We start from the raw sequence: 26,218 nt of genomic DNA, 5'->3' as shown, positions 1-26,218 counted from the left end.
CAGCAAAGGGGTAGCATAAAGTAGGGTCTTTGAGCCTGAATGCTCACCTCCCATCCTCCAGCCTCCAGCCTGTTCTTCAGGATTCCCCTCAGATAACATCTCCTCCAGGAAGCCTTCTCTGATCATCCCTACCCCACCACCATCTGGGTTAGGTTCACCAGGCTGGGTTAGGTTTCCCCACTCTTCTTTCTCTGTCTGTGACCAATGTCTGTTTTCTTATCTCTTCCTCACTCCCTTATAATAAGACCAGGAGCTCAAGGGTATTTCATCTCCGGATTCCCAGGACTCAGTGTGAAACCAGGCCAAGAGCAAAGAACTGGGCTTATGGGGTCAATAAATCCTAGGTTTACATCTTGGCTCCATCAAATCCTAGTTGTTTTACCTTGAGTATATCATTTAATGTCTCTGGGCCTGTTTCCTCATTTACCAAATTGGGATAAGGCTTGCAATGAGTTAGTGAAGATTAGTACAGCATGAAGACCTAAATTGGCCAACCACACAACAGACCACCATTAAAATGGAGGAAGTTCTTTTATGAATTTACATTACATATTAAATGGAAACATGATATGGCAAAACTGTGTGATCAGCTGACTAGCATCTGCATAGAAAAAGAGAATAAAAAATATATAGCTATTTTCCTGTGTACCTATCTCAGGAATGAGAAGAAATTAACTGGTCACCTCTGTGAGAAGCCCTAGATGACTAGGAGATTGGAAGGAGAGAAACATTTCACTGTATATCCTTTTGTACCTTTCAGATTTTGAGTACATTGCCTACTGATAAAGTAAACATTATATATAATCTGTAAGTTCCGTAGAAAGCAGCTAATACATAAATGTTACCTATCTGATACACAGACTAGGTTCTCCAAGTGTGGTTCCCAGAGGCACAACATCAGCATCCACCAGGAACCAGTTAGCAACACAAATTCTCAAGTGCTATGGCCAATATACTCAATCAGAAACTCTGGAGGTGGGTTCCAGTAATCTGTGTTTTAACAAGCCTTCCAGGTGATTCTAATAATAAGCTATAAAGTTTGACAACCACTGTGCTAATAGGTGAGCCTCCAAACCTATGCCCCCTAACCAGGGTTAGCCTTGCGCTGGACACATGTAAATATTCGCTCAAGAGCCCCTAATCAAGGCCTAAGTGGGCATTTTTGGAGCATGGGTAAGAGGGGTATGGTCAGGTGCCCCCACCAGTACGCTTCTGCATCTTCTTCTTATTCTTCAGGGCAAATGCCAGAGCCTGGCCCTGCTGCAGGGGGTCTGTCTCCATGATCCTCTGCAGCATTGGACGGTGGTCCACAGGGCAGATGTCCACAGTGCTATTATTCCTGGGGCGGTGGTCCACATTGCGTTTAGCCCACCCCATCTGATGACGGTTTGGATTGGTGCAATACCCAGTAAGATCTCCAATCTGGAGAGAGAGAGGGACAACAGTAAGGTCTGGGTCCTCCAAAGACTTCTGCAGAGGAGGCAGGGACAGATTTGCTTAAGAATAGGAATCCTGGGGTACCTGGGTGGCTCAGAGGGTTAAACATCTGACTCTTGATTTCGGTTCAGGTCAAGATCTCACGGTTTGTGAGTTTGGGCCCCATGTTGGGTTCTGCACTGAGAGTGCAGAGCCTGCTTAGGATTCTCTCTCTCCCTCTCTCTCTGTTCCTCCCTGCTTGTGTTCTCTCTCTCAAAATACATAAACTTAAAAAAGAACAGGTAGAACTAAGCTCCAAGTCTGGCTCTATCACAAACTAGAAGGTGCTTCAGTTAATCTCTCAGCTGCAGTTTGATCATCTGTCAAATGGGATAGACAATGGGTAGCTTGCATGGCTTTTACAAGAATAAAATTTAAAAAATGAGTTACTTGATTAATGACAATTGGTATTATGATAATTCCTTTTTTTTTTTTAACTCAAGTTAATTAACATACAGTGTAGTCGTGGTTTAAGGAGTAGAATCCAGCGGTTCATCTCTTATATATGACACCCAGTGCTCATCTCAACAAGTGCCCTCCTTAATGCCCATCACCCCTTTAACCCATCCCCCACCCACCTCCCTTCCAGCAATCCTCAGTTTGTTCTCTGTATTTGAGTCACTGTGGTTTGCCTCCCTCTGCTTTTATCTTATTTTTTCTTCTCTTTCCCTATGTTCACCTGTTGTTTCTTAAATTCCACATGACTGAAATCATATTTGTCTTTCTCTGATTGACTTATTTTGCTTAACATAATACCCTCTAGTTCCATCCATGTTGTTGCAAATGGCAAGATTTCATTCTTTTCCTTTGCCAAGTAGTACTCCATTGTATCGGCTTTATCTATTCATCGGTTGATGAAAATTTGGGTTCTTTCCATAATTTGGCTATTGTCAATAGTGCTGCTATAAACATTAGGATACATGTGTCCCTTCAAATCAGCATTTTTGTATCCTTTGGATAAATACCTAGCAGTGCAATTGCTGGGTCATAGGGTAGTTCTATTTTTAATTTTTTGAGGAATCTCCATACTGTTTTCCAGAGTGGCTGCACCAGTTTGCATTAGCACCAGTAGTGCAAAAGGGTTCCCCCTTTTTCCACATCCTCGCCAACATCTGTTGTTCCCTGAGTTAATTTTAGCCACTCTGCCAGATGTGAGGTGGTATCTCATTATGGTTTTTATTTGTATTTCCCTATGATGAGTGATATTGAACATCTTTTCATGTGTGTATATATATATACACACACATATACGTATTAACTCATTTAATCCTTGTAACAATGCTATGACAAACAAGGCACCTAAGGTCACACAACTAGTAAATAGTGGAATAAATACAAACCCTAGCAGTCACGCTTATATGTATGTATGACTATTCACCTCCCTATAGTGGAGAAAAGGCAAGACTACCAAACTACACAATTCTGGGGTTGCAGCCGGGGGCACCATTCACAATATAGCACATCTAAATGGTATCTCCCAGAGTTGTACAATGAAGTGGTCCTACTCAGGTTCCCTGAACCTGAGTCTGAAACCTGTAGCATAGAGTGGGGAACTACTATAGGTCCCTGAGGAAAAATGGTATGTCCTGGGGCTTATGGGCTCATTAAGAAGTATTACCAGAGGATGGCCTTAAACACACAATTTACACTGGTTTTCCTGTAAGCACCAGGGGAATGTTTAAAATTGTGTGAGGATGAGAATGGCGTGATTCCTGCCACTACCTCAGTGCAGGCCTCATCATCTCTTATAGATTACAGATGACAGTTTCCTTCCTTGAACCCCTGCCTCCACCCTGCTCCCTTTCTTTCTAACCTGATTTTTACTCTGGCCACCAGAGTGATACCTATAGTACACAAACCTAACCACGCCACTTCTTTGCTTAAGAAACCCTTCCAGATGGTATGTAGCCATCAAAAAGAAAGGACAGCTCTTTAAGTAATCATGTGAAACAGTCTACAAGATGATTTTGTAAGTGACATAAGCAAAATATGGAATAATATAAATACTATGCTATTATTTGAACTAAAACAGATCTCTGTATCTCCTTACACATATACATGTGTGTGCATAAAGATGGAATAGCTATGAAAGGACATTCAAGTCTGTCACCGAGGGGACAAGGTGGCTGGGAGACAGATGCCAGAGAAACTTTTCACTGCATACCCTTTAGTACCTTTTAAATTTTATGCCATGTACACATTACCTAGTCGAAATATAAATGTAAGGAAAAGATATTTTAAATAAAATCAGAAAAAAAGGAAAATGCTTTGACAGAAAAAAATAACCAACTTTCAGTGTTTTCCTAATACCCATGGCTTAAAGTCAAACTCAAGGACTGCTGTAATCTGATTCCAGATTCATCTTTCCTTGCCTCCATTCTCATTCCAACCACTCTGCACCACAAACGATTTCCCTAAAACACCACACTATCTCCTTTTTGGGCCTCGGCATAAGCACTGGCTGAGCTCCTAGCCATCGGCTGCTGCCCCCCACCCCCTGCCACTTGCCCAGAGAATTCCTCAGCCTCCAAGAGGTGACACAAGCACCAAGGCCTCCAGCAAGACTTCCTTGATTCACAAGTAGCATAGTTACAGCCCTCAGATCCATGCTTTCCCAACCTCTGCTCCCACCTCTAGACTGTGTGTCTCCCATAACAGTACAGATGTCTGTATCTAAAACTCACTCAACTGCGACCTCTCAAAGGGCAGAGATAGGAGGACTAGCAGAAGAAGCTGAAAAGAGCCTCCAGGAGTCATAGCATGGCATATTGACTTGATCATATAGGTGCTGGGGAGCCATAACAGGGGAGGTGACATGGTCAGACTGGGCCATTAGAAACCATGGGATATATGTCCAAGTGAGAAAAGGTTGGAAGCTTAGACTAGGGTTATAGAAAGGGTAGGGATCAAAAGAAGCTGATAGTTTCTCAAGAGACTTAGGAGAGAGAGGCCATAGGACTTACTGACTGTATGGGACACTGGATGCTAGTTGGAGAGAAGAGTCAAGGATAACCAGGTTTTCAACTTGAACAACTGGGTGGCCAAATGGGGATACTTATTCTCTAGGCTGGAGCCAGGCAGGCAAAGCTCCTTGAGAGAATATGCCTCTTCCTTGGACCTGCCAATGCCTGGCAAAGGATGCACACCACCTGACACCCAGGGAGCCCACAGGAAGTGATTGAATGACCTACATCTCCCCACCATTATAGGCAAACCTTGTGGGAACCAGGCAGAAGGGACCAACCACTTCCCAGAGCCCTGGGTAGAGGAGAGGGTTGCTATGAATAAAGAGGACGGGTACCTTATACACGGTGGTTTTATTTTCCATGGCATCTGCTATTTTCATCATCGGAGAATGGAGCCACTTGATCTCCATTTCAAGCGGGTCCACATCACCCAACAGTTCATCTGATTCTCCAGTGGCCAAGCCTTTAACACAACCAAAACCACTGTCAGGGCCCTAGCTCCTTCCTGTGGCCAGCCCCCTGATCCCCACTGATCAGGCCTCAGTGGAAAGGATATATGGACACTGCCCAAGGGAGTTGGAAAGGAAGACTCTTTCATTCCTGCTGGGAGGACACATGTCAAAGGATTAAAGGCATGTGAGGATTAAATTCACCTGCTGGGAGCTGTTCTTGGAGCCTTACCTTCCTCATCTGGAAAATGAGAATACCACAAGTCTATGACATAAGGCTGCAGTCACAGCAGAGGATGCCTGAAATGCACTGGTCTGAGACACTGCTCAGTAAATGGCAGCCACTGGGTTTCCCTCCCTAGGACCAGGCCTCTCTCCCCCTTGCTCTGGCCCCTTGCCTGGAGTTGGTCTCCACTGAAAACCATTAATGTAACCCATTGCCCTGGGCCCACATTATCCCACCTACTTCTAAACTTTGCCCCTATCCCTTTCCTCTAATCCCTACTCACTCTTCAAGATACAACACTAGGACCAACTCCTCTAGGAAACTCTCACCATTAATTTCTCCCTCTCCTCAATTTCCCAGACCTCAATATTTTGCCAAAGCACTTCTCAGTGATGGAGCCCCTTTTGTCCTCACATGCAGCCAGGGTCAAGCATCATCATAAGAATGTGAGCTCTAATTCTCCCCCAACTGCCCACTTGGTAGAAGAGGGAAGTAAAGTTCTGAAAGGGAATGGACATGCCTAAAGCCACATGGAGAATAAACTCTAGAGAAAGCAAGTCTCCTTGCCCTCATCTAAACTCCAAGGACACTAAAAGGCCCAGAGAAGGAAAGCAAGTGGCCCTCAAGAGAAACAGAGAAACCAGAAGGCAGGCCAGCTAGGGCTTTTTCCACTACCCCAGACAGGTCCAGAGAACACTGGGCACCTTTCCTAGGTGAGATAGAGATGGGGGGGAGGAGCCATAAGCCAAGTTTGCAACTAGTAGTATCTGAAAAGAACAAACTTCCTACAGAAATTTCTGAAAGCCACACCTCTGAACCCCAGCAAATGATCATCTTAATAACACCTAATACTCACCAAGCATGTACTATAAGCCAGGCACTGCTCCAAGTGTTTTTACATATTAAGTAAGTCTTCACGAACAACTTATCGGGTGAGTGCCACTGTCCCCATTTTACAGATGATGTCATTGAGACATGGAAAAATTAAGTAACTTATGTAGCATCACACAGCTAGCAAGAAACAAAACTTGGATTTGAATCCAGGCAATCCATTTTTTAACCACTTAGCTACACTGGGCTAGGACTGTCTTAGACCACAGGGCAGAAGAGCTACTTTAAATGCCACCTCTGCCTGCCACTGACCGGGCACCATTCAGCAAGTATCCCCTTTCTGTGACTCAGATGTCTCCCTGCCAATGGGGGTAAGAATGAAAATCTAGGAATGGACATGCAATGGCTGAGGCAAAGCCTAGGGCAACAAGAGAGAAGGGGTTTTGCATAGGAGTGTCTTAGTCCATTCCAGGACTAAGAGATAGGGAAAGGACCCTCATATTTCCTGAGCACCCCACTGTGTACATAGTACTTTGCTGACTTTTTTCCTATCTACCAAAAGACCACAACCACCCCCATGGTCCAGATTAGAATTCTCCACCTTGTGGGAGAAAACATTAAGCTTAGAGTTGGTTAAACAATTTTCTCAAAGCCAGAGTAGGGCCAGGGCAGGGGCGGGGATCAAACATGGGATTTGTTGTTGGGTCTGTGTGGCTCCCACCCAGGGCAAGAAAAAGTGCTGGGCAGGCCATTCCACTTGCCCCCACTTACATTCCATGGTATCTTCATTGGCCTGCTCGGTATCCTCAATGTCAAAGACTTCAGTCATCTCCTTAATGATCTCAGCACTGAGATGAGCAGGCAAAGTGTGGGTGGCAGGTGGCAGTGTATAGAAGCTGATCTTCCCACTGCATTGGGAGGTGGGAGGAAATTGGTGATGTCATTAAGAGAACAAATGACCAAAGAGAGGATGAGTTCCCAAGTCAGAAACAATGAGGAACAACAAGAAAACCCACAGTAGCTTCAGAACAACAAGTTGAGTTTCTGGATAACCACTGGCCATAAATTCCTGATCAGAACATGACCTGGTGCCTCAGCCTTCCCCTGCCCTAGGACCCAGGATGTCATGCTGCCCATCACTAAACACAGATGCACCCCTTTGTGGAGCATGACTCTCAGCAGGTCTCACCCTGACACCTAGCCCCCTCCTCACCTCACCCAGTCAGCCAAAACAGCTTTGGCTGCCTGTTCCTGACTGTATACGCCTCCCTTCTTCTTCTTCCCCAGGCGGTGAGCCACCGCAGTCAGAAAGTGCTCAGTGGTCTGGAACCCAGAGATGCCATAATAGCTGGAAATCTGGTGAAGAAAGAAGGAAGAGAAACAATGAGGAAAATTGAGGGGCCCTTGGAGTGAGGCAGGGTATGAGCTAGAGCCTTCTGTACCTCCTTCATGTTACAGCGCTGCAGGATGGTCTCTACTGGGGTCACAGGGTCTGCCAACTTCTGTACATGGATGCAGTTGCGCAGGATGGTGCCCACCTCTGAGTTTGGTCCTGGGACAATGCCTGGGGCATCCAGCAGCCTGATGAACTTGTCCAGATAGACCTCCTGCATGAACCTAGGACAGAAAAGAGATAAGAGAGAACACAAGACACTGATGAGCAGGGATGTGTCTGGTATCCTCTAGGCCCCAGGCACACAGCTGGGAGAGGGGTGAGGGGAAGATAGCATACAGATTAAGATGAAGAGATGTGGGACTGGGGCTCTGCAGCCTACAAACCTGGGACTAATTCTAGTCTAGTCCCTGGCAGTGAGGACTAAGCTGTAGGACCATGGACAAGCTTCTGACTCTCTGAGTCTCTGTTGCTTCACCAAAGAAATAGAGTTGCTTATCTGTAGCCCAATCTTGCATGGCTGCTAAGAGACTTCAAGGAGCTAAGGGGGAAAGCATCCAGCTCAGTACCTGGCCCACACCAAGGGCTGTTAGTGAGACTCCCATGCCCAGAGGAAGAATCAGAGACTGGGCCAAGATAAGGAAAGGGGCAGGGGCTGAAGTCATGGGAGATGGAGGAATGGTAGGGTCAAGGAGCTGTGGAGTCAGGGAGCAGGCAGGTGCTTACTTGGTGACCCCAGGAACAGCTCCCACACTGCATGCACGGCTGCGTTTCAGGCTATTGATCAGGCTGCTCTTCCCAACATTGGGAAGGCCTATAAAGGAACAACAGATGGCTCAGGGCAGGAAAGGCCCTCAGGAACACTTGGGCCAGCCTCTGTCCAGGCAGGAACAATGACCAAGCCATGGGGAAGCCAAAAACAGGGCCAGGCCTCCTGCCTTCCCATCCCAGGCCCTGGCCAAGCCCCAACATGGCCTTCCTAACCCTTTCCTCCATTTGTGACCATACTGGGTAAACATGTCACTCTCTAGATGTGACACTCACCTCCCACCTACAACCAGCTTGGGAAAGGTGCTCAATGCAAGGCCTCTGTAACATGATCCAACAGAAGGTAGATATCAGGACATGTCCGTGAAACAGAGAACCATCTGTCCTGGTGTAAATTCACCTGGTGGGGAATGGGAGGGCCCTCCCCAGATGTCAGTCTCTCAATGCAACTGTCTGCCTATGGTGCATGTTTTTCTTTTCAAGCATCTGTGAGCACCTCTAGGCCTGTGGATGTCTTTGTGTGCTACTCCCTCACCAGGTCTCTCATTCTCACCATTATCTTTCTCTGTGTGCTAGAATTTATACACAGATCACTCTCTCATGGATGTGCCTATGTATATGTACTCCTCATACGTAGAAGTCTGTACATCAATGTGTGTGTGTGTGCACGCGCGCATGCACAGGCGTGCGCGCGCGCGCACACACACACACACACACACACACACACATGCATATCTCGGTTGTCCTCATTCTAAATGTTACTATTTACTTTTCCATTTTTACTTTCTCCCACTCAGTCTTTTTCTCTATCATATATGTCTTTCTTTGTGTATCTCTATCTAAACACCTATTTCTCTGATTTGTCTCCTTATCTCTCATTCTAGCCATTGTCCTTTCTGGTTGTCCTCACCCCACCAATTCTGCCTCTTTTTAATTCCCTCTATGCCAACTTCTCCCAGTCTCTTTTGGTGTTCCTTCTCTCCATGGGCTTGTCTCTGTATATCCCTCTGTACGTGTTTCACTATGTCTTCTTCTGTCTCCCTGTCTACATCCCTAACCCCTCTCTCTATCTTTATTTCTCTATGAATATACATCTATCTCATCATAGACATGTTTGTATATTTGTCTCCTTCTATGACTGGATATATGACTGTGTCTGAGGGTTAAGTGTATCTGGGCACGTGTCTCTCTGTGCCTCTATTCGTTTTGCAGGGAGCAAAGTTGGGATGAGTGTGTAGGAAGAACTTGGTTTGCATATATTTTGCCTCTGGGTCTGGATATGTTTGCACAAGTATAGATCTGTACATGTATTTGTGGACCTGCATGTGTTCACAGGTGTGTGTGTGTGTGTGTGTGTGTGTGTGTGTGTGTGTGTTCCTCCATGTCTACTTCTTTGTTCCTGGCTCTTTCCATGTGTACCTCCCTCTCAGTCTCTATCCCTGTATCTGACTTTCTCATTCTTTCTTTGGTATGGAGGTCTGTCTCTCTAGATGCATGGAGTGTCTGGCCCTCTTATGTGTCTTTCTGCAGGTCTCTGTGCACATGTCTGTCTCTATGTTGTTCCTGGTATCTTTTTGTTTTCATTATCTCCCTCTCTCTACATGCCTCTGTCATTTAAATCCATCTTTCCTTTCTACTCCCCACCAATCCCACCATTTCCCAGTTCTTTTTCTAGGTCTATTCAGGTCTGTATATCTATACCTTTTTCTCAGTGTCCAACTCTCTCCAATGTCTTTCTCTCTTGGCTTTACTTCCTCTCCCTGACAGTCTATCTCTTTTTCTCTCAATTTCCCTATTCTCTCCCCATCATCCTTCCTTTAGTGCCCTGGGTTCCATACAGGCCCAAGTTTGAGCATCAGCCTACCTTGCCTCACACAGGGTTGATCCCCACAAGTCCCTTTCCCTTATCTGGGCCTCAGTGTTCTTATCTGTAAAAGAGATATGTTCACCCCTCCCTCCCCCAACAGTTCTGGTAGGATGAGATGGCACCAACACCAAGCATAGCCCTGTGTATTTGGTCCATAGCTCTAATACTCAATGCATGGTGGTGATTCTGAGTATGCCTTCCTACATTCACCAATACATATCACAAATCACAAAACCCTTCCTGAACTGCTCCTCTCTTCCCCAGAAGGGTAACATGAAGCTCCCAGAGTCCTTCACCCAGCAAACCCCCTGCCCAAGGAAGGAGCCTGAGCCCCATGACCTCCCTCTAGGCCTTACCCACAACACCCACACGAATATGGGTGCGCACTTCACCAAGGCGGCAATAATTCCCCAAAACCCTCATGAGGTTTTCAGCTCCAAAGCAGGCTTTGCTTTTCAGCAGTGACTCAGAGGCTTGATCCACTGGCACAGTGCAACGATTCTGGAAAATGAGGGGTTATTACAGAAGAGACATCAGGTGGGAAATGTGGTCTGAGTCCAGATCTCCAGCTTTCAGTGAAACTTTCAGGGCCACCTCCCTGTGATCACCAAGATCCCCAAGGCTGAAACTGAGGGCTTCTCACACAGGTCCTGAATACCTGCCATTTGCCTGCTTGCACAAGGCCTCTTTCTCCACTGTCACTGCATCTTCAGTCTTCTCTGTCCCTCCCTCTCTCTAGACACACAGATCTCTTGCCTCCTTCAGCAGGGGAAAGATGGCATCCTGGCCTCTAGTCAAGCCAGGTTTGAATTCCAGCTCTGCCTCTCACAGGTGTGTGTGCATCAAATCCTGTTCCCCTTCTCTGGGCCTCAGTTCCCTCATCCACAAAACAGGTAAGCTACCTTCCCTGCCTGTGCTGGCAAAATAGTGCCTGGCCCATAGCCTACTTTCCCTTGATCCCTCACATAGGACAAAGCCACTCCAGCCTCCAACTCCTTACTCCTGATGCCCTTCCATCTCTTCCTCTTTCCTTACTCACCCAACACAGCAATGCAAAATAGGAATTAAGCTAAATATCCATCAGTAAGAAATAGGTTAAGGAAATATATCCTTAAAGTGGAATACAAATGAAAGAGAGATGTCAGAAAAGGATGCTCACCACGCTTTTTGCCATAAAGAAGCCCAAAAGTTATAAATGAGATATCAGGTTTCTCCCAAATGAGTAAAGATTAAAAGGTTTAATGATATCAAATGTTGCAAAGGATGTAGGGAAATAAGCCCTCACACATTCATCTACCCCAGTGGGTAGGTAGATAAATTGGTATAGCCACTAGAAAAGAGGCAATTTGTCAGTGTCTGGGAAAATGTAAAATACATAAAGTATATGACCTAGCCATTCCACCTCTTAGTACCCAACCTATACAAACACTCACCCACCAGCCAAGATAACATGTGCAAGGGTGTGTGTTAAAGTACTGCTTAGAATGATTAAAAATTAGAAACTAACTTTAGCATAAGAAAAGTACACTTCTACAAAAAATTTGCCACAAAAAAAAGCAAGCCCCAGGATGACACATATGAATGACACTTCCAAACACTTCCTTCTCTATTTCTCTCTATATATACATCTACATATATATAAAACAAAGAAAAACATCTGAAAAAACAGCCACCAAGCTAACAATGGTGGTTACCTCTGGGTATGGATAAAGGAAATTGGAATTAAGGATACTGGTGAAAAGTTACTTAAGCTGTCTATAATTGCTTTTATTTTTTCTACTTTAGGAAATTCTGCACCTAGTGCAAAACTGAAAACACGTCCCACAACACTCAGTTTCTCTCCTCAGAAGCAACCATGTTACTATAATACTTTAACATTTTACAACAAAACTGTGTTTCTGTGTTAATGATATAATTAGAAAGTAGTGTGATTTGTGTTAAAGAGAAAAATGGAGACATTTTTTTAAAAGTTAACAAATAGTTAGCTATATTTTCCAAATTTTCTAGGGACAGTATGTATTATCCTTATATATGGGGAAAAAAAAGACTTTCCAAAAATCTAAAATATAGAAGGGAGTAAAGTGAAACAAATATTAAAAAGTCATCTAGTAAAGCAAAAAGCTCAAAGTTGAGGCCCAGTTCAATTACTAAAGGGCTGGAAGCCATAGTCCAAGTTATGACCCTCCAACCCTGGCCCCAGGCTACCCTGAAAGAGGCTAAATGCCCCTAGCTCCAGCTTACCAGGTTTTTGACCTGATGCTGTGTGCTGGCCTTGAAAGCCACCGTTGGCAGCTCATTCCGAAGGTAATCAAGCCACTTCTCCACAACCTCTTTGGGGACCAAGTCTGGGGAAAATAGAAAAACATAAGACTTAGTAAGGAGAACATCACTTTGATGGCTCACTCCAAATACACATCCACCCACACCAAGGCTAGGCCCACCTCCTGCCAACAGATGTCTCTCCCTCACCCTACCAGTATCTGTCCAGTTCCCAGGTTAGAATTAGAAAGGACAATTTACTATAGGGGACCAGTTGGCCCTCCCTGAGGGAACCTCTGTCCCTTAGGGAAAAGGGGCAAATTAACTGTTTGGTCCCAGATGCCTTCCTTCCAAGCAAGGCTTCCTGAAGATTGTGTTTCCCATCCTCTCTGTGGATCATTCTAGGTTGGGCCAAATGTCAAGAATAACTCTGAAGAGAAGATGGCTACCATTTGTGGAGTACTAACCATGCATATACCAAGCATTTTATCATGAATTCTCACAGCAACCCTATGAGGCTGGAACAATCACAGCCCACTATACAGCTAGAGAAATGGAAGCTCTCAGGTGACATGACTTGTCCAAGATCCTAGTGAAAATGACAGTACAACTGAGATAAGACTCAGATCTCAGTGACTCTTGAGCCCATGTGATCTTGTGCCCTAGTCTTTGGGTTCCAGCTTAGGGTAGACAGGAACTCTCCCAACTTCTGTTATACGGGGTGTGTGTGTGTGTATCTTTCAACAATTAACTTTACCTCTCGGATTCCCGGCTTTAAAAACTGGATAAGAATTCCTACTTTGCAAAACTGTTATAACTACCCTTGAGTTGCTGAGTCTCAGGGTCTGGTTGGAGCTAGTCTTTCAAGGTTTGGTCCCTGCCCTGCCTTATCCAATTCTGCCCAATACCTACCAATCTTGTTCAAGACCAGGACCAGCTTCTTGTTGCCTTCTGCCTGCAGGACAGCCTCCTCCATTTGGAAACAGCGACAGCCCAATGGGTCTCTGGCATCCAGGACTTCCAGAATCACATCAGAGTATTCCACCACCTTCAGAGCAGAGGACAGAGGATGAAGGCAAGGAAAGCATTGGGTATCAATCACAAAGGCCCAGGAAAGAAAAGGTCTCCGTCTCAGTCAGGAAAAACAGAAATGGAGAAGAGATGGGACAGGATTGGTGCCCTCCCTAAAGAGCCTTAAGAAATGGGTCCCAATACCTTACGGAACTCCTTGTAATAAGCCTTCCTTGTAGCCTCATCATCCAATTGAGGAAACATATTTAATTCCTGCAAAACTTCCTCCTAAAGGGAAAAAAACAGAGAGAGAACGGTCCAGGGAAGAAAGAGGGAGTGAAAGTCAGGTCTTCGGAAACCATGACAGGCTGAGGGAGCCATGGGAATCCCAGCCCACCAAAGAGTAACTCTGACTAGCCAATAAAGCTGGGAACTGGAAGAATGGATAGAGCTACATGGTGCATGTATGTGCCTGTATGTAAATACGTGCTCAAGTACTAGCTAGAGACCTGAGTATGCATCTGTGTATGTAAGGAAAGAATGTGAGAGGGAGGTATAAGTGAGAAAAACAACCTGTGGGGGGAACATGGGATGGAAGAGGCAAAATATGCACTTTATATTAGAAAAGGAACTTTGAATTGGAAAGTGCATATTCTGTGAGATGAGAATACGTGCCAAAAGGGCAGTAAGAAGTCCAAGAAGGAAGATGGCACCCCCTTCACACGCACTTTTCTGTTAACACTTCCTTCACACTTATACCTTCTCTCCCCCACTGTCTCCTGGTCTTAGGTCTCCCTTCTCCTACTCCCAACCTCATATTTGGGTTCCAGCTTAGGGGTTTTCCAGTCACAGATAAGGCTCGAAATGGCCATCTGCCTCCCTCTCATCCCTCCCTTCTTCCCTTTCCACAGTTTCCCATCTTCACTGCACTAATTCCCTACTTCCCCTCCAACAATCTCACATCCTCCTTCTTTCCCTTTCAAGATGCTTCTGAGCAAACCCAAACCAGTCTGACCCAGAAGCAAAGGCTGCTCTCTTACCTTGTGCTCAAACTCCTCCTGGCGTTGCAGGGCATCCTGACAATAGCTCTCGATGGTCCTACGTCTGTGTCTCTCTTGCTCCCGTGCAGCCTGTTGCTTCTCCCTCATCTCTTCAACCTAACAAGTGAACACACACCAGGACTACAGCTGACTAGATCTGTAGCCTAAGGGAGGGATAGGAGACCTCGAATAACAGGGAGCAGGTGACAGAGGGAAGAAACAGTGTTGATATGGCAGAGGTAGGAGGAACAGGGATACAGGGAGAAAACAGATATAACAGCAGGGGATAAGGGGCTTGAGAGAAAGGAAACAAGAGATGAAGGAAGGGAAAGTGTGGCAGAGAACAAAAGAAAGAGGGCATGTGAAGCTGAGAATGTGTTCTGGGAAAAGGGAACCAATTAAGACCAGAGGAAGAAAAGAGGACAAGCTCCTGGGATGCTCCATCATTTAAAGAGCAAGAAAATGAAGCAGCAGCCAAGGAGACTGGAAAAGAGGAAGGAAGACATCTAGGAGAGTGAAATGACAAGAAAGTCAAAGGGAGGGTGTTTCAAAGAAAGCATGGTCTCAAATCCTGAGAATTCAGATGAGATGACAGAAGGAAACTATCCATGAGTGTGATGTCAGAGAATGAGCAGACAGTGAGGCTGACAGGATTCAGTGGAGCAGCAGGGCAGCAATGGACTGGGAGGTCAGCAAATGGAGACACTTAAATCAATTATCAAAGTGACTACCTTCTCTTCTTTAGTCTGCAAACAGCCTCAACAACCCTAACAACTCTGGTCTTTGCCCTTCCCTTCACCACTTCTGTGGACCTGGCAGTCAGGACAGGCCCTCTCTCTCCCCCAAGGTCAAGGGCTTACCCTTTTCTTCTTTAATTCAGCCTCCCAACTGGCATGATCATTGGAGTGAACAAACTGGGGAGCAGAGGCTACTTTGGAAGCTGTTTTCTTTCCATTCTGCTTTGTAGGCTGGTCACCGCACAAAAGGAAACAATCAAACAGAGCTAATGAATCCATGGAAATCACCCATCCTGGAGGGTTGCTCAAAAGTAAGCAAAAAGAAAGGCTCCTTTCCCACAGGTCTGCCCATCTGGCTTGAGAGAGACCCTCCCTCTCCTAGGCAGGGGTTGACTGAGGAACCCCAGGAAAGGTGGAGACAAATGGAAAAGTTTCCCAATTAAAGGCCAAGAGAAATGCTAAGTAGCTCTCAAAGTGTGGTTCTTGGACCACAGCAGTGACATAACCTGGGAACTTGTTATAAATGTAAATTATGGAAGGCCACGACAGACCTACTGAATCAGAAACTCAAGGCTGGAGGCTAGCAATCTGTGTTTTAACCAGCCCTCCAGTTAATTACCCAAAACTAAAAAAGTGTGAGAACTTTAACACACTAAAATTTAAGAACACTGCTCTGGACCATCTTACTTGTCTACACCTTTCCTAGCAGGACCAGGATCTGGAGCCAAAGATTATATTTTGGCCTCCCTCCTCAACAAGAGCAATTGGGACTTGGGAACCAGGCATACCCAAGTTCTAGCTGTGCTACCTTGAACCTAGGAACTTTCTCACTAAGGCTGTTTCCTCATCTTAAAAATGGGACAATGGCAATCCCTACACCAGGGTAACTCAAGCACAAAGCAGTACATGGCTTGTGGTGGAAACTTAATAAACTCTGACTCTGTACTGCAGCCAACCAGAGAGGGGGGAAAAGCCAGATCCTCTAATTCCAATGTGGTGCTCTATCTGGAATGATCCAACATCTACTGGCATTTGTAGGCCTCTTCCAGGGCAGGCAGTCCTGAACTACCCACAACAATGGGTATAGCTTACCTGAGGGTGGAGCCAACTTACCTTCTTGCAGCCTTTGGAACCTTTACCTGGTTTTTTATTTTCTACAAAAGAAAAAAAAAGGCATTATCCACCTACCCAACATCTGTTTATACCTTAATCAAAGTCAAGTCACACTGGGAACCTAAGGAGGACTCAGATACCATGTCTGTCCAGGCTCAGAACAAGAAAGACATGAAGATGGCAGCAACAGGGTCAGAGGAAGTAATGGATAAAATATTTGAGGCATTATTTTAATGCAAACTGAAATAATGCTTATGGGAATTCTGTGAAAAGTGACCTGAGTGCATGCTTGTGACTCCTCTCTCTCCCCTAAGTTTTGGCTGGGGGCAACTCACCAATTGCCACACCAATCTGAAGTTGGGCACTGACAGCATGGGAAGGTAATCTGAGGAGTCCCGGGTGGCTAAGCCAAGGCAGATACCCTCAGCACACAGGGAGAGAACTGCTCCTTCCTGCTGATCCTGCTCTGGCCATTACCTCCAAAAGAACTTGCCCTATTTAGCCAAACTGAGGCCTCCGTTGGATATAAGGAAGCGAGAGCTCACCTTCTTCAATCACATCTAAACAAAGCCCAAAAACTTAAGAGGCCTCACCCTCTTCATGAGAAGTCCCATCTGTCATCCTCTGCACAGCTGGCCTCTTGAGAAACAATGGCTTCCTAATTCTTACCACCTGCAAGGGAGCTAAAGGAATTCCTAAAGGGGGAAGTTCTGGAAGGTCAGGATATATACAAACAAATATAGGGGCAGCTTGGGATTACCAGAGAGAGGCTCCCCAATCACATAAGGTGGTTCACACCAAAGCAGAGTTAACAAAGGAAACAGAGAATTTAATACTATTGTAAATTCTTAAGGAGATTCAAGAAGATACTTCAAAAGAACTGTAAGAAAAAAAAATTCCCAAAATTTAATATTAAATAAAAATTCAATAGATGTAGTGAAAAACAGCACAGACATCATTAAGAACCAAACTAACAAGCTGGAAGATCAAGGGAAGAGCTGGCTTAAAACAAAACTCTAAAGAAATGGAAATTATGGGTAAAAATACAAAATGGAGAACAGACTCAGGAGAGCTAATATCTAAATAACAGGAGTTTCAGAATGAGAAAAAGGTATAAATGAGAGGCATTTGTTTTTTTTAAATGATAGATGAAAGTTCCTTAAATTGAAAATAGGCTTGAGGTTTCAGATTAGAAAGACTCATGAAGCACCAAGATTAACAAAAAAAGACACATCATAGGCATACTCTGATGAAATTTCTCAACTCCAAGGATAAAGAGAAAATCTTATAAACTTCGAAACAGGAGTTTGTCCAAAGAAGTGAAGAGAAGCAGACAGCCTTCTCAAATCTACAACTCTGAACATTTAAGACAGAAAAACAATTACAAAGTTCTGAAACAAGACACAAGCTGAATTCCTATACCTAACCTTCTTTTACATGAAGGTGAAAGACATTTTCAGATGTGCAAAGATTAGTAGCACCTGAATTCGTGTAAAACTATAGCTGACCCTTGAACAACACAAGTTTGAACTCCATGGATCCACTTATACAGATTTTTTATATAAATACAGTGCAGTACTATAAATGTGTTTTCTCTTCCTTATGATTTTCTTAACATTTTCTTTCCTCTAGCTTCCTTTATTGGAAGAATACAGTATATAACACATTCAACAAAATACATGTTAATTGACTGTTATGTTACTGGTAAGGCTTCTGGTCAACAGTAGGCTATTAGTAGTGAAGTTCTGGGGGAATCAAAAGTTATGTGTGGATTTTTGACTGCATAGAGGCTTGAGGCCACTAACCCCCAAGTTGTTCAAGGGTAAACTATACTTGAGGAAGTAAACCAGTAAAAATAAAAATTAACTCAGATAAAGATCTCAAGCTAAAGGAAACAAATAATAGTGGGCAGAAAATCTATTAAAGCTTTAAGTTGAAAACATAACAGAAAAACCATTAAATCTTTTAAAACGCTACTAATGTAGCTAAGAACTGTAACACATATTTAGAAAAGATTTTTTAATTTTTTTTTTTCAGCGTTTATTTATTTTTGGGACAGAGAGAGACAGAGCATGAACGGGGGAGGGGCAGAGAGAGAGGGAGACACAGAATCGGAAACAGGCTCCAGGCTCTGAGTCGTCAGCCCAGAGCCCGACGCGGGGCTCGAACTCACGGACCGCGAGATCATGACCTGGCTGAAGTCGGACGCTTAACCGACTGCGCCACCCAGGCGCCCCTAGAAAAGATTTTTAAAGTCCAGGAAGCATATCATAAGGAAATAGCTCAGCATCAAAGTATCAAATCATTTCAACAAAATCCTGGAATCAAGCAATAGGGGTTGGAAAAGCAAAATCATGAAAGCATGCTTAATGTCTTACTTTGGAAGGGCAGGATAAAAATAGTTATTATTTAATTTTGGTAAAGTGACAGAGATATTCAAGTTTAATTATGTTTGATATAAACATGAATGCAATTACTACCATAACCTTAATTACTGGTGGAGGATTTGTTTGAGCTTGAAAAGTAAATAAATAAGGGACTAAGAGGAAACAAACAAAAAATATAAAATAATATGGCAGAAATTAGACCAAACATATTAGTTACCATGATGAATGTTAATGGATCAAATTTCCCTGTAATAACAACAACAACAACAACAACAGACCTCAAGTCTCCTTTTCTTTCAAAGTACTCATGTTGCAATGAAAAGAATGTGAGGTTGGGAATGAACCAGGACTGGCCATTTTACTCAACAATTTCCATCTGCCTAACTTCCCTAGAAACTGGGGCCCTGTGCTGGATACAGGCACACAATAAAAGAAAATATATCACTTAGTGACGGGGAAAACATCTGCTTCAGAAGGGAGAAGGAAGGCAGGAAGAGAGAATGCAAAGTGAAGAAGAAAGGAAGGACACAGTCATCACTCACAGCACCGCAGCACTCAAGGAGCCATGGTTAACCTGTCTTGTAACAGCTTCAGAGAGAAAACAACTATCACTTTGTAGACAGCCAGAACCAGACCTAGGTTTCCATTCTGGCTCAACAGCTACCTAGCTACATGACCCTGAAGAATTTTCTTAAGTCTCTGTAAGCCTCAACTTTTCCACCCACCACTACTTAAAGGCAGATCTCTCACCCTAATTCTTCCATCTCTCCTTGGAAACAATTCCCCAACCTTCTGCCTTAATGGAGACTCAGCTCTCCTGCTTCACCTTCCTACCTCTGGAAAGGTGGCTGTTGTTTCCTCAGGTACACGAATACTTTGTGGGCCAACAGGTGGAGGAGGTGTCCTCTGGACTCACCATTGCCAAACTAAAACTACTTCTCCTTCTTGTTAAAACAAAGAAATGAAAAAAAAGAGTGGGAAAACCCTGCTCTTTTTGAGACTGCTACTATCCCTGTCACCTATGAGTCACTTTTCCTCATTTACTGACACACCTGGCGCATAGCTTTACTTTCAATCTGACTCCTGCCATCATCAACCTGGGTAACTTTGGTGACCCCAGGGCCCCTGCCAACATGGGTTTCACACTTCCTCGACATCCCCACTCCATGAAGTCACCTGCCTACCCACTGCAGTGGTGATGCCTATGATCATCATCTATAACTGACTGGACTTCACATAGCAGTCTCAAACATCCCTCTCAGTCATCTTCAAGCTCATTTGTTCACCCCCTAGAGTCTTCCAAAGTGAAGTCTCCACTCTGTTCCTTATTCATCAGCCATACCCCTACCCTCCCTCCCTGCGCAGCACACATTCGTCTGTCATTACGATGGATTACATACCTGTGCCACCAGCCACAGGCAGCTATAAATCTTTTAATGTTTATTTATTTTTGAGAGAGACAGAGACATAATGCGAGTGGGTTAGGGGCAGAGAGAGAGGGAGACACAGAATCCGAAGCAGGCTCCAGGCTCTGAGCTGTCAGCACAGAGGCCAACATGGGGCTCGAACTCACGAGCTGTGAGATCATGACCTTAGCCAAAGTCAGACACTCAACTGACTGAGCCACCCAGGTGCCCTGGCAGCTATAAATCTTTTAAATGACAAAACACATCCTCCTTTTTAATAACCATTCGAAAATGTACAATTAAAATTGTATTTAACCACTCCTTGTAGGGCTCCTCAATAACCTCCCCAGATTTAATCATTATCATTACCATTTGGGTCCAAGGTATGACTGAGAGCGAGGGTGGCTGCACCATGAGGCACCTCCCCTATCTTCCACTGCAGTCATTCCAGTTAGTATGATCATTACTTTAGCTGCAATTTACCAAAGTCTGTGTTTTGTGAATACATGTAAAGGTTTTGTTTAATATTCACCATTTTTCCCACTCAGGTAGAACAATATGATTGTTCTGTAACAGGTAATAAGTCATATGGTTCCAAACTAAAAAGGTGTATTTTGAAAGGTCTTCCACACTTGTCCCTAACCACTGCACTCTCCTCACTGCAACAAGAAACCACTTTATCAATGCAAATGCAAATATATATAATCTTATTTCCCCCCATTTGCTCCCGCTGACAATAACATAGTATGTCCTCCTGTTGACAACTTGCTTTTTTCATTTAACAAATAAATATTGGAGATCTTTTCATCTAATATTTTTTCCATACAATATTCTCTATATATAATCTTTCCATATAATACTTCATTTATTTTTTATTATAATACTTCATTTCTTTTAAACTGCTAGCGTTCTTTTGTATGCATACACTCCACTTCATTTAACCAGCTAATTATTGTCTTTTCCATCAGTATCAATAATTTTATTATCATCTGGTATTTGATATTCTTAAAAGTATAATTAATTTTGTTCATTTTTCTTGTGTTGAAAAAAAATATTTACTTTTAGTATTCACATAACCACAGTGTGATTCTTGTTGAAATTTTTGTGTGATATATAAAGTAAATGTACTGAATTTTTTTTCACCAAGCCCACATAGGCAGGGCCACCATTCACACAGAATATGGGGTCACTGGGTTGCATAATTCTTGTCCAGTCTATAATGTCATTTTCTATGTGGACTACAGCAAGATAAAGTCAGGAAGCACAGAACCAAACCTGCCTTAATGCTCTTGCCTTCCCTCTTATAAGGGAGAGTCCATGCATCACATTTGTCTTCTCTCTCTAGGCTATAAAAGAACAGTGGTAGGAGGAAGAATTGAGTTAGCACACTGAGACATTCTAGTGCCTGGCACACAGTAAGTACCAAAAAGTTATGCCTGGTCATGCTGGGTCCTTGGGACACAAAGATAAACGAAATGTGGGTGAGAAGTTAACAGCACAGTGTAGGAGACAGACTCGATCATACAGTGTCAATAGTTCCAGTTCCTGTGGGTGCAGATGGTAGAAACCAAGGGAGGAGCTTAATGGGAGAGCTTCCTAGAAGAAGTGATGTGTAAGTTGAAATCTGAAAAACAAGCAAGGATTATCCAGTTGAAGAATGAGGAAAAAGGGAGGAAAAGAGTCTCAAAGGCAGAAAGAACAACAATTTGTCTCCACTGTCTGGTATATACTACTATTCACCTCAGATCAAGTCACTTAACCTTGTTGAGCCTGTTTCCTCAACTGTAAAATGGGAATGGGGGATAAGGGGAACACTACCTCCAAGAAGTTGGTAAGACAACAATGATACCATACATAAAAGACAAGACTAAACAATTTGGTATATTTGACACATAATGTTACACTAGTTTCAGGTGTACAACATAGTGATTCCACAAAACAAGTCTATGTCTCTGCATTATGCTATGCTCAACACAAGCATAGCCACCATCTGTCACCTTACAATGGTACTACAGTACCACTGACTATATTCCCTATACTGTACCTTTTAATTCCATGACCTCTTTATTCCATAACTGAAAGCCTGTATCTCTCACTCCCCTCACCCATTTTGCTCATCCCCTCATGCCATACTGAGCATTTTTTAAAAACAGAACTACCCTATGATCCAATAATCACATTTCAGAGTATTTACCCAAAAAATACAAAAACACTAATTCGAAAGGATACTTGCACCCCAATGTTTATAGCAGCATTATCTACAATACACTAGCCAAATTGTGGAAACAGCCCAAGTGTCCATCAACTGATGAATGGGTAAAGATGTAATGTATATATACAATGGAATATTACTCAGCCATAAAAAAGAATGGAATCTTGCCATTTGTAAAAACATGGATGGAACTAGAGTATAATGCTAAGCAAAATAAGTCAGAGAAAGACAAATACCATATGATTTCACTCCTATGTAGAATTTCAGAAACAAAACAAATAAGCAAAGTTAAAAAAAAAAAGAGACAAACCAAGAAATAGACTCTTGGGGCACCTGGGTGGCTCAGTTGGTTGAACGTCTGACGTCAGCTCAGGTCATGATCTCACAGTTCATGAGTTTGAGCCCCGCACTGGGCTCTGCACTGACAACACAGAGCCTGCTTCAGATCCTCCGTCTCCCTCTCTCTCTGCCCCTCCCCTGCTCTCTGTCTCTCTCTCAAAAATAAACACTAAAAAAAAAAAAGAAACAGACTCCTAACTAAGAGAATAAACTGATAGTTACCAGAGGGGAGGTGGGTTGGGGGCATGGGTGAAATAGGTGATGGGGATTAAGGAGTGTACTTGTCCTGGTAAGCACTGGGTGATATATAGAATTGTTAAGTCACTGTATTGTACACCTGAAACTAATATAACCCTCAATGTTAACTCTACTGGAATTAAAATTTTTAAAAGATAGTAATTTTTTAAGTTGCCATGAAATACTACAAATATTCATTAAAGCTTAGCATTGAGAGGGGGTAGTAAAAGAAACTCACTGTGTCTATGTTTCATCATGATGACTGACTTGAAAGCAGGTAGGTTCAAATCTGCAGGCTTTCGTCCTGTCAGAATGGAAGAAGAACCAATGTGAAGACAGAGAGGGGAACCACAATGCCACAAGCTCCCTTCTGAGCCCCCTGTAGCCAAAATGAAATGTTAAAGAACATGATAAGAAAGTCCTAACAACTAGAGGAACCAGAAGGGGCTATAATGGAGTTGGGGCCTGGTATAGCTGAATCTACACAGGGAAGGCAGCATCATACTACCCAAAAGGAGGCTATACCTAAACGCCTCTTCCTGGGTGGAGTCACTGCCTCGATGTATCAGATGGGGTCCTTGGCCCTCAATCCTCCATCCTGTAATATTATATACCCTAGTACTAAACTTCTCTATGCTGAGGGGAGAGGGTATACAAGGATGACCTGTTTCTGTATAGGATATTAATAGTACCTCTTTTCTCAAGTAGAGGGTTCTATGTCTGATCTACCCTGGAAGTGGGGGAAAGAGATACCAGAAGTCTACCCTAGGGAAAAGGGACCTCAGAACAATACTTTTAATCTGTGTTTATGTTATACTGAGGCCAAGAGGTCAGTGAAAAATCTTGGGGGCGGGGAATCTATACCTGCATGTATGGGTTGGGATCAGTTCCTTAGTGAATGGGGGTGAGGAGATGCCTTCTGTTGTTCTACTATGGGGTGCAGAGCAACTGGGAAAACCAGCACAGTGGTTGTGTGCATCTCTGGTGCATGGGAGAGAAGTGAAGGGCTGTATATTTGTAAGTGGTCAGGGAGAAGTCCTGGGTCTCTTTGCCCTGCGGAGGGCTGGGGTGAGGGGAAAATGATGTGCCTGTTTCCACTACAAGGTGACATTAGTTGCCACACTAATGAAGGGGGGGAATCATGCAGCTTTGCATGAATGGGGTCTGCACTTTGCCTGTAGTGAGCTATTCCGGACCCTTCCATGGGAGGTGGGATGGGGGACGATGTGTTTATCTTTTAAATGGGTTGAAGTCAGCATTGTGCTAACACTGAAGGGAATAGGACCTCTAGTTCTCCGTACAGGAGTGGCTGGTAGGGACACAGCTATAAGTTCAGTGGATCAGCCCTTACACTTTGGGCAGGCAGGGGTGTCTGTGTTTTTATCCTGTATGGAGAAAGAGATCTGAGCTCCTCCACCTTGGGTAAGGGGGGAGCCCATCTGGATCAAAGGTAGGATGATCGGTGATGTCATTGCCTCTCAACACTGCAGGGAGGGGGAGCTGCACCTCTCTGCTCCCTTGGGGGTCTCTCCTTGCTACATTTGGTGATTATAAATCCTTGAGGGAAGAGTAGGAGAGGGATGATCTCTCAAATCTGAGCCCCTCTACCAGGGGACGGGGGAAGGCAGGCACCAGGGGCAGATCTGACAGCATTCCTGGGTTATGGTCTGTTTCTCTTTGCGGCGGGGCATTTGGGGAGCTGGGCCATTACAAATTCGGTAAACCAGTGCCTCCTTATGGGGTGGGGGGAGGAGTCAAGTCTTATTTTCCACAATGGGGTCTCACTCTAGCCAAGGTGAGGAAGATCTGCGTGTTCTCTAAGGGCTGAGAGGTATGCCTCAAACCACTGAGGAGGGATGATCTAACATCTCTGCAGTTGCGGGGGCGGGGCTTCTGCAACTGGTTACAAGGGGGCTAGGCAGGGAAGTCCCCCAGCTCTTCTACCTCGGTATATTAAACGTTTCTGAGCTCCCCTGTACTGGCGGTCCAGCCAGGGTAGGCGGGAGTGGACGTGTGCAGAGGGAGTAATACACCAAAGCCTCTGTCCAAGGGGAACTGTTGCATCAAGGCGGATCTGTGTGCCTTAGCGCCGGTAAAGGCCCGAGTCGCAGCTTTTGGGGGAGGGAGGTATGTCTCTATAACCGTGGGATCGATGTCGCCACACGGAGACGCCTGTCTACCCTGAAGGGGTGCAGAATGGAGCCTCGCTATCCTGAAGAGAGGAGGGCACTCGATGCTTCTCCACACAAGTGAGGTCTGTGACTTTCTACACAGTATGTCCAGGGCTCTACATCTACCTAGATGGGGTGAGGCCGTGCCCCTCTACCCAGCAAGAGTGCATTTGGGCACATGCCCATGTGCGGAGCGATCCCTGTCCCTCACCTGGGCCCTTCTACCCTGGATGAGAGCTGGTTCTCTACCTCTCTATTTCAGAGTGGAGGACGCCTCTAGTTTCCACCTCAAATACACGAGCCTTAACGCGCGCCTGGCTGGGAGAGCGCTCACAACGAGAAAAGAGGAGAGTCATCTCTTACCTCCACTTCCGGCGGGGATCAAAGAGGAGAGAATGGCACCACGATACGGTTGGTCGGCAGGCTGAGCTAACGCGGATAGGCTCCGACTTCCGGATCCCAGCCTTACGGCGCCGGTCCGCCCGCCTTGCTTCGGATTGACGGCTCGCGCCCGCCCATCCCTACTCCGCAGGCGCGCTGGTCCCGCCTCCCAGCTTCCCTGTGCGGTGAGAAAAAAGCCGAGAAGGGGTAGGCGGGGGACCAAGCGGACGGGTCGACTAGTGTGGCCATATAACCTACTTGTAAGCCAAGAGCTTGTCCAGTGACCTCTGCCTGGGCCCAAATATGCGTGTTCCCGAATTTTAGTAACCAAGCAATCACCATGACCGCATCATACAAGGGTGGGGGTCAGTCCCTTTGTCTACAGAGGAAGATGGCGACGGGCTGGGTGTGAGAAAATGGCCGCCTAGGTCACATGTCTTGCCGAGTGCTCCCCACCTAAAAGTGACTTGGTTAGCCGTTCCCAACTTCTTCCTGGCTTGTAGGGTCCCAGACAAACCCTGAGGCAGCCGCTCCCAGCGCTTTCTGCCGAAGTTCAAATGCATGGTCAGGCCCAGGAGCTGGACAACTGGAAGCCTCTCCCACCCGTTTGCCCTCTTCTCCTCCTCCTCCTCCCTCCTTATCTTTGGCCCCAGAGCGGCAAATGAAGAAAGGAATGAATGTATATCTCTGAAGTGGGTACAAATAAGGATTTCTTTAGAAACTATCTTGAGAAGCTCCTGACCTGGCTGGAGAATGAGGTCTCCCCTTAAAAATAGTAAATATTAGTCTGACAATGACTTCTTTGTGATAATTTAATTGCAGCCCCTTCTTTTCCTCAAACCTAAACTTTGGGTGTGGGGCCAAGCCCCCAGTACCTCGGGTGTGTGTTCCTCCACCTCAAAAGTATCCAAGCAGAAACTGATTCCCTCTGTCTACTCCTACCCCTTAC

The 26,218-nt window shown here is 44.8% G+C and overlaps 1 protein-coding gene across 3 annotated transcripts in view; it reads right to left on the bottom strand.

The window, feature by feature from the left end:
• GNL3L (G protein nucleolar 3 like) overlaps positions 1–25,359 on the bottom strand; it is a 29,190-nt gene extending 3,831 nt beyond the window's left edge. Inside the window, exons 1-15 of one of the 3 annotated variants that reach the window (XM_030305466.2) lie at positions 25,252–25,359; positions 22,956–23,021; positions 16,137–16,177; positions 15,147–15,254; positions 14,287–14,403; positions 13,451–13,534; positions 13,148–13,283; positions 12,218–12,321; positions 10,333–10,477; positions 8,068–8,155; positions 7,391–7,565; positions 7,162–7,304; positions 6,720–6,856; positions 4,778–4,905; positions 1,203–1,422 (exon numbers count right to left, since the gene is read on the bottom strand). In XM_030305466.2, coding sequence (XP_030161326.1) covers positions 1,203–1,422; positions 4,778–4,905; positions 6,720–6,856; positions 7,162–7,304; positions 7,391–7,565; positions 8,068–8,155; positions 10,333–10,477; positions 12,218–12,321; positions 13,148–13,283; positions 13,451–13,534; positions 14,287–14,403; positions 15,147–15,254; positions 16,137–16,177; positions 22,956–22,974 — 1,645 coding nt within the window. In that variant the 5' untranslated portion in view covers positions 22,975–23,021; positions 25,252–25,359. Of the gene's footprint in view, positions 1–1,202; positions 1,423–4,777; positions 4,906–6,719; positions 6,857–7,161; positions 7,305–7,390; positions 7,566–8,067; positions 8,156–10,332; positions 10,478–12,217; positions 12,322–13,147; positions 13,284–13,450; positions 13,535–14,286; positions 14,404–15,146; positions 15,255–16,115; positions 16,178–22,955; positions 23,022–25,251 lie in introns of all 3 variants that reach the window. The other 2 variants (XM_030305465.1, XM_030305467.1) reach the window with 2 other exon arrangements.
• Positions 25,360–26,218: the final 859 nt, after the last annotated feature.

Source organism: Lynx canadensis, chromosome X, assembly GCF_007474595.2.
Source record: "Lynx canadensis isolate LIC74 chromosome X, mLynCan4.pri.v2, whole genome shotgun sequence".
NCBI lineage: Eukaryota > Metazoa > Chordata > Mammalia > Carnivora > Felidae > Lynx > Lynx canadensis.
This window is presented reverse-complemented; position numbering and strand designations above follow the sequence as displayed.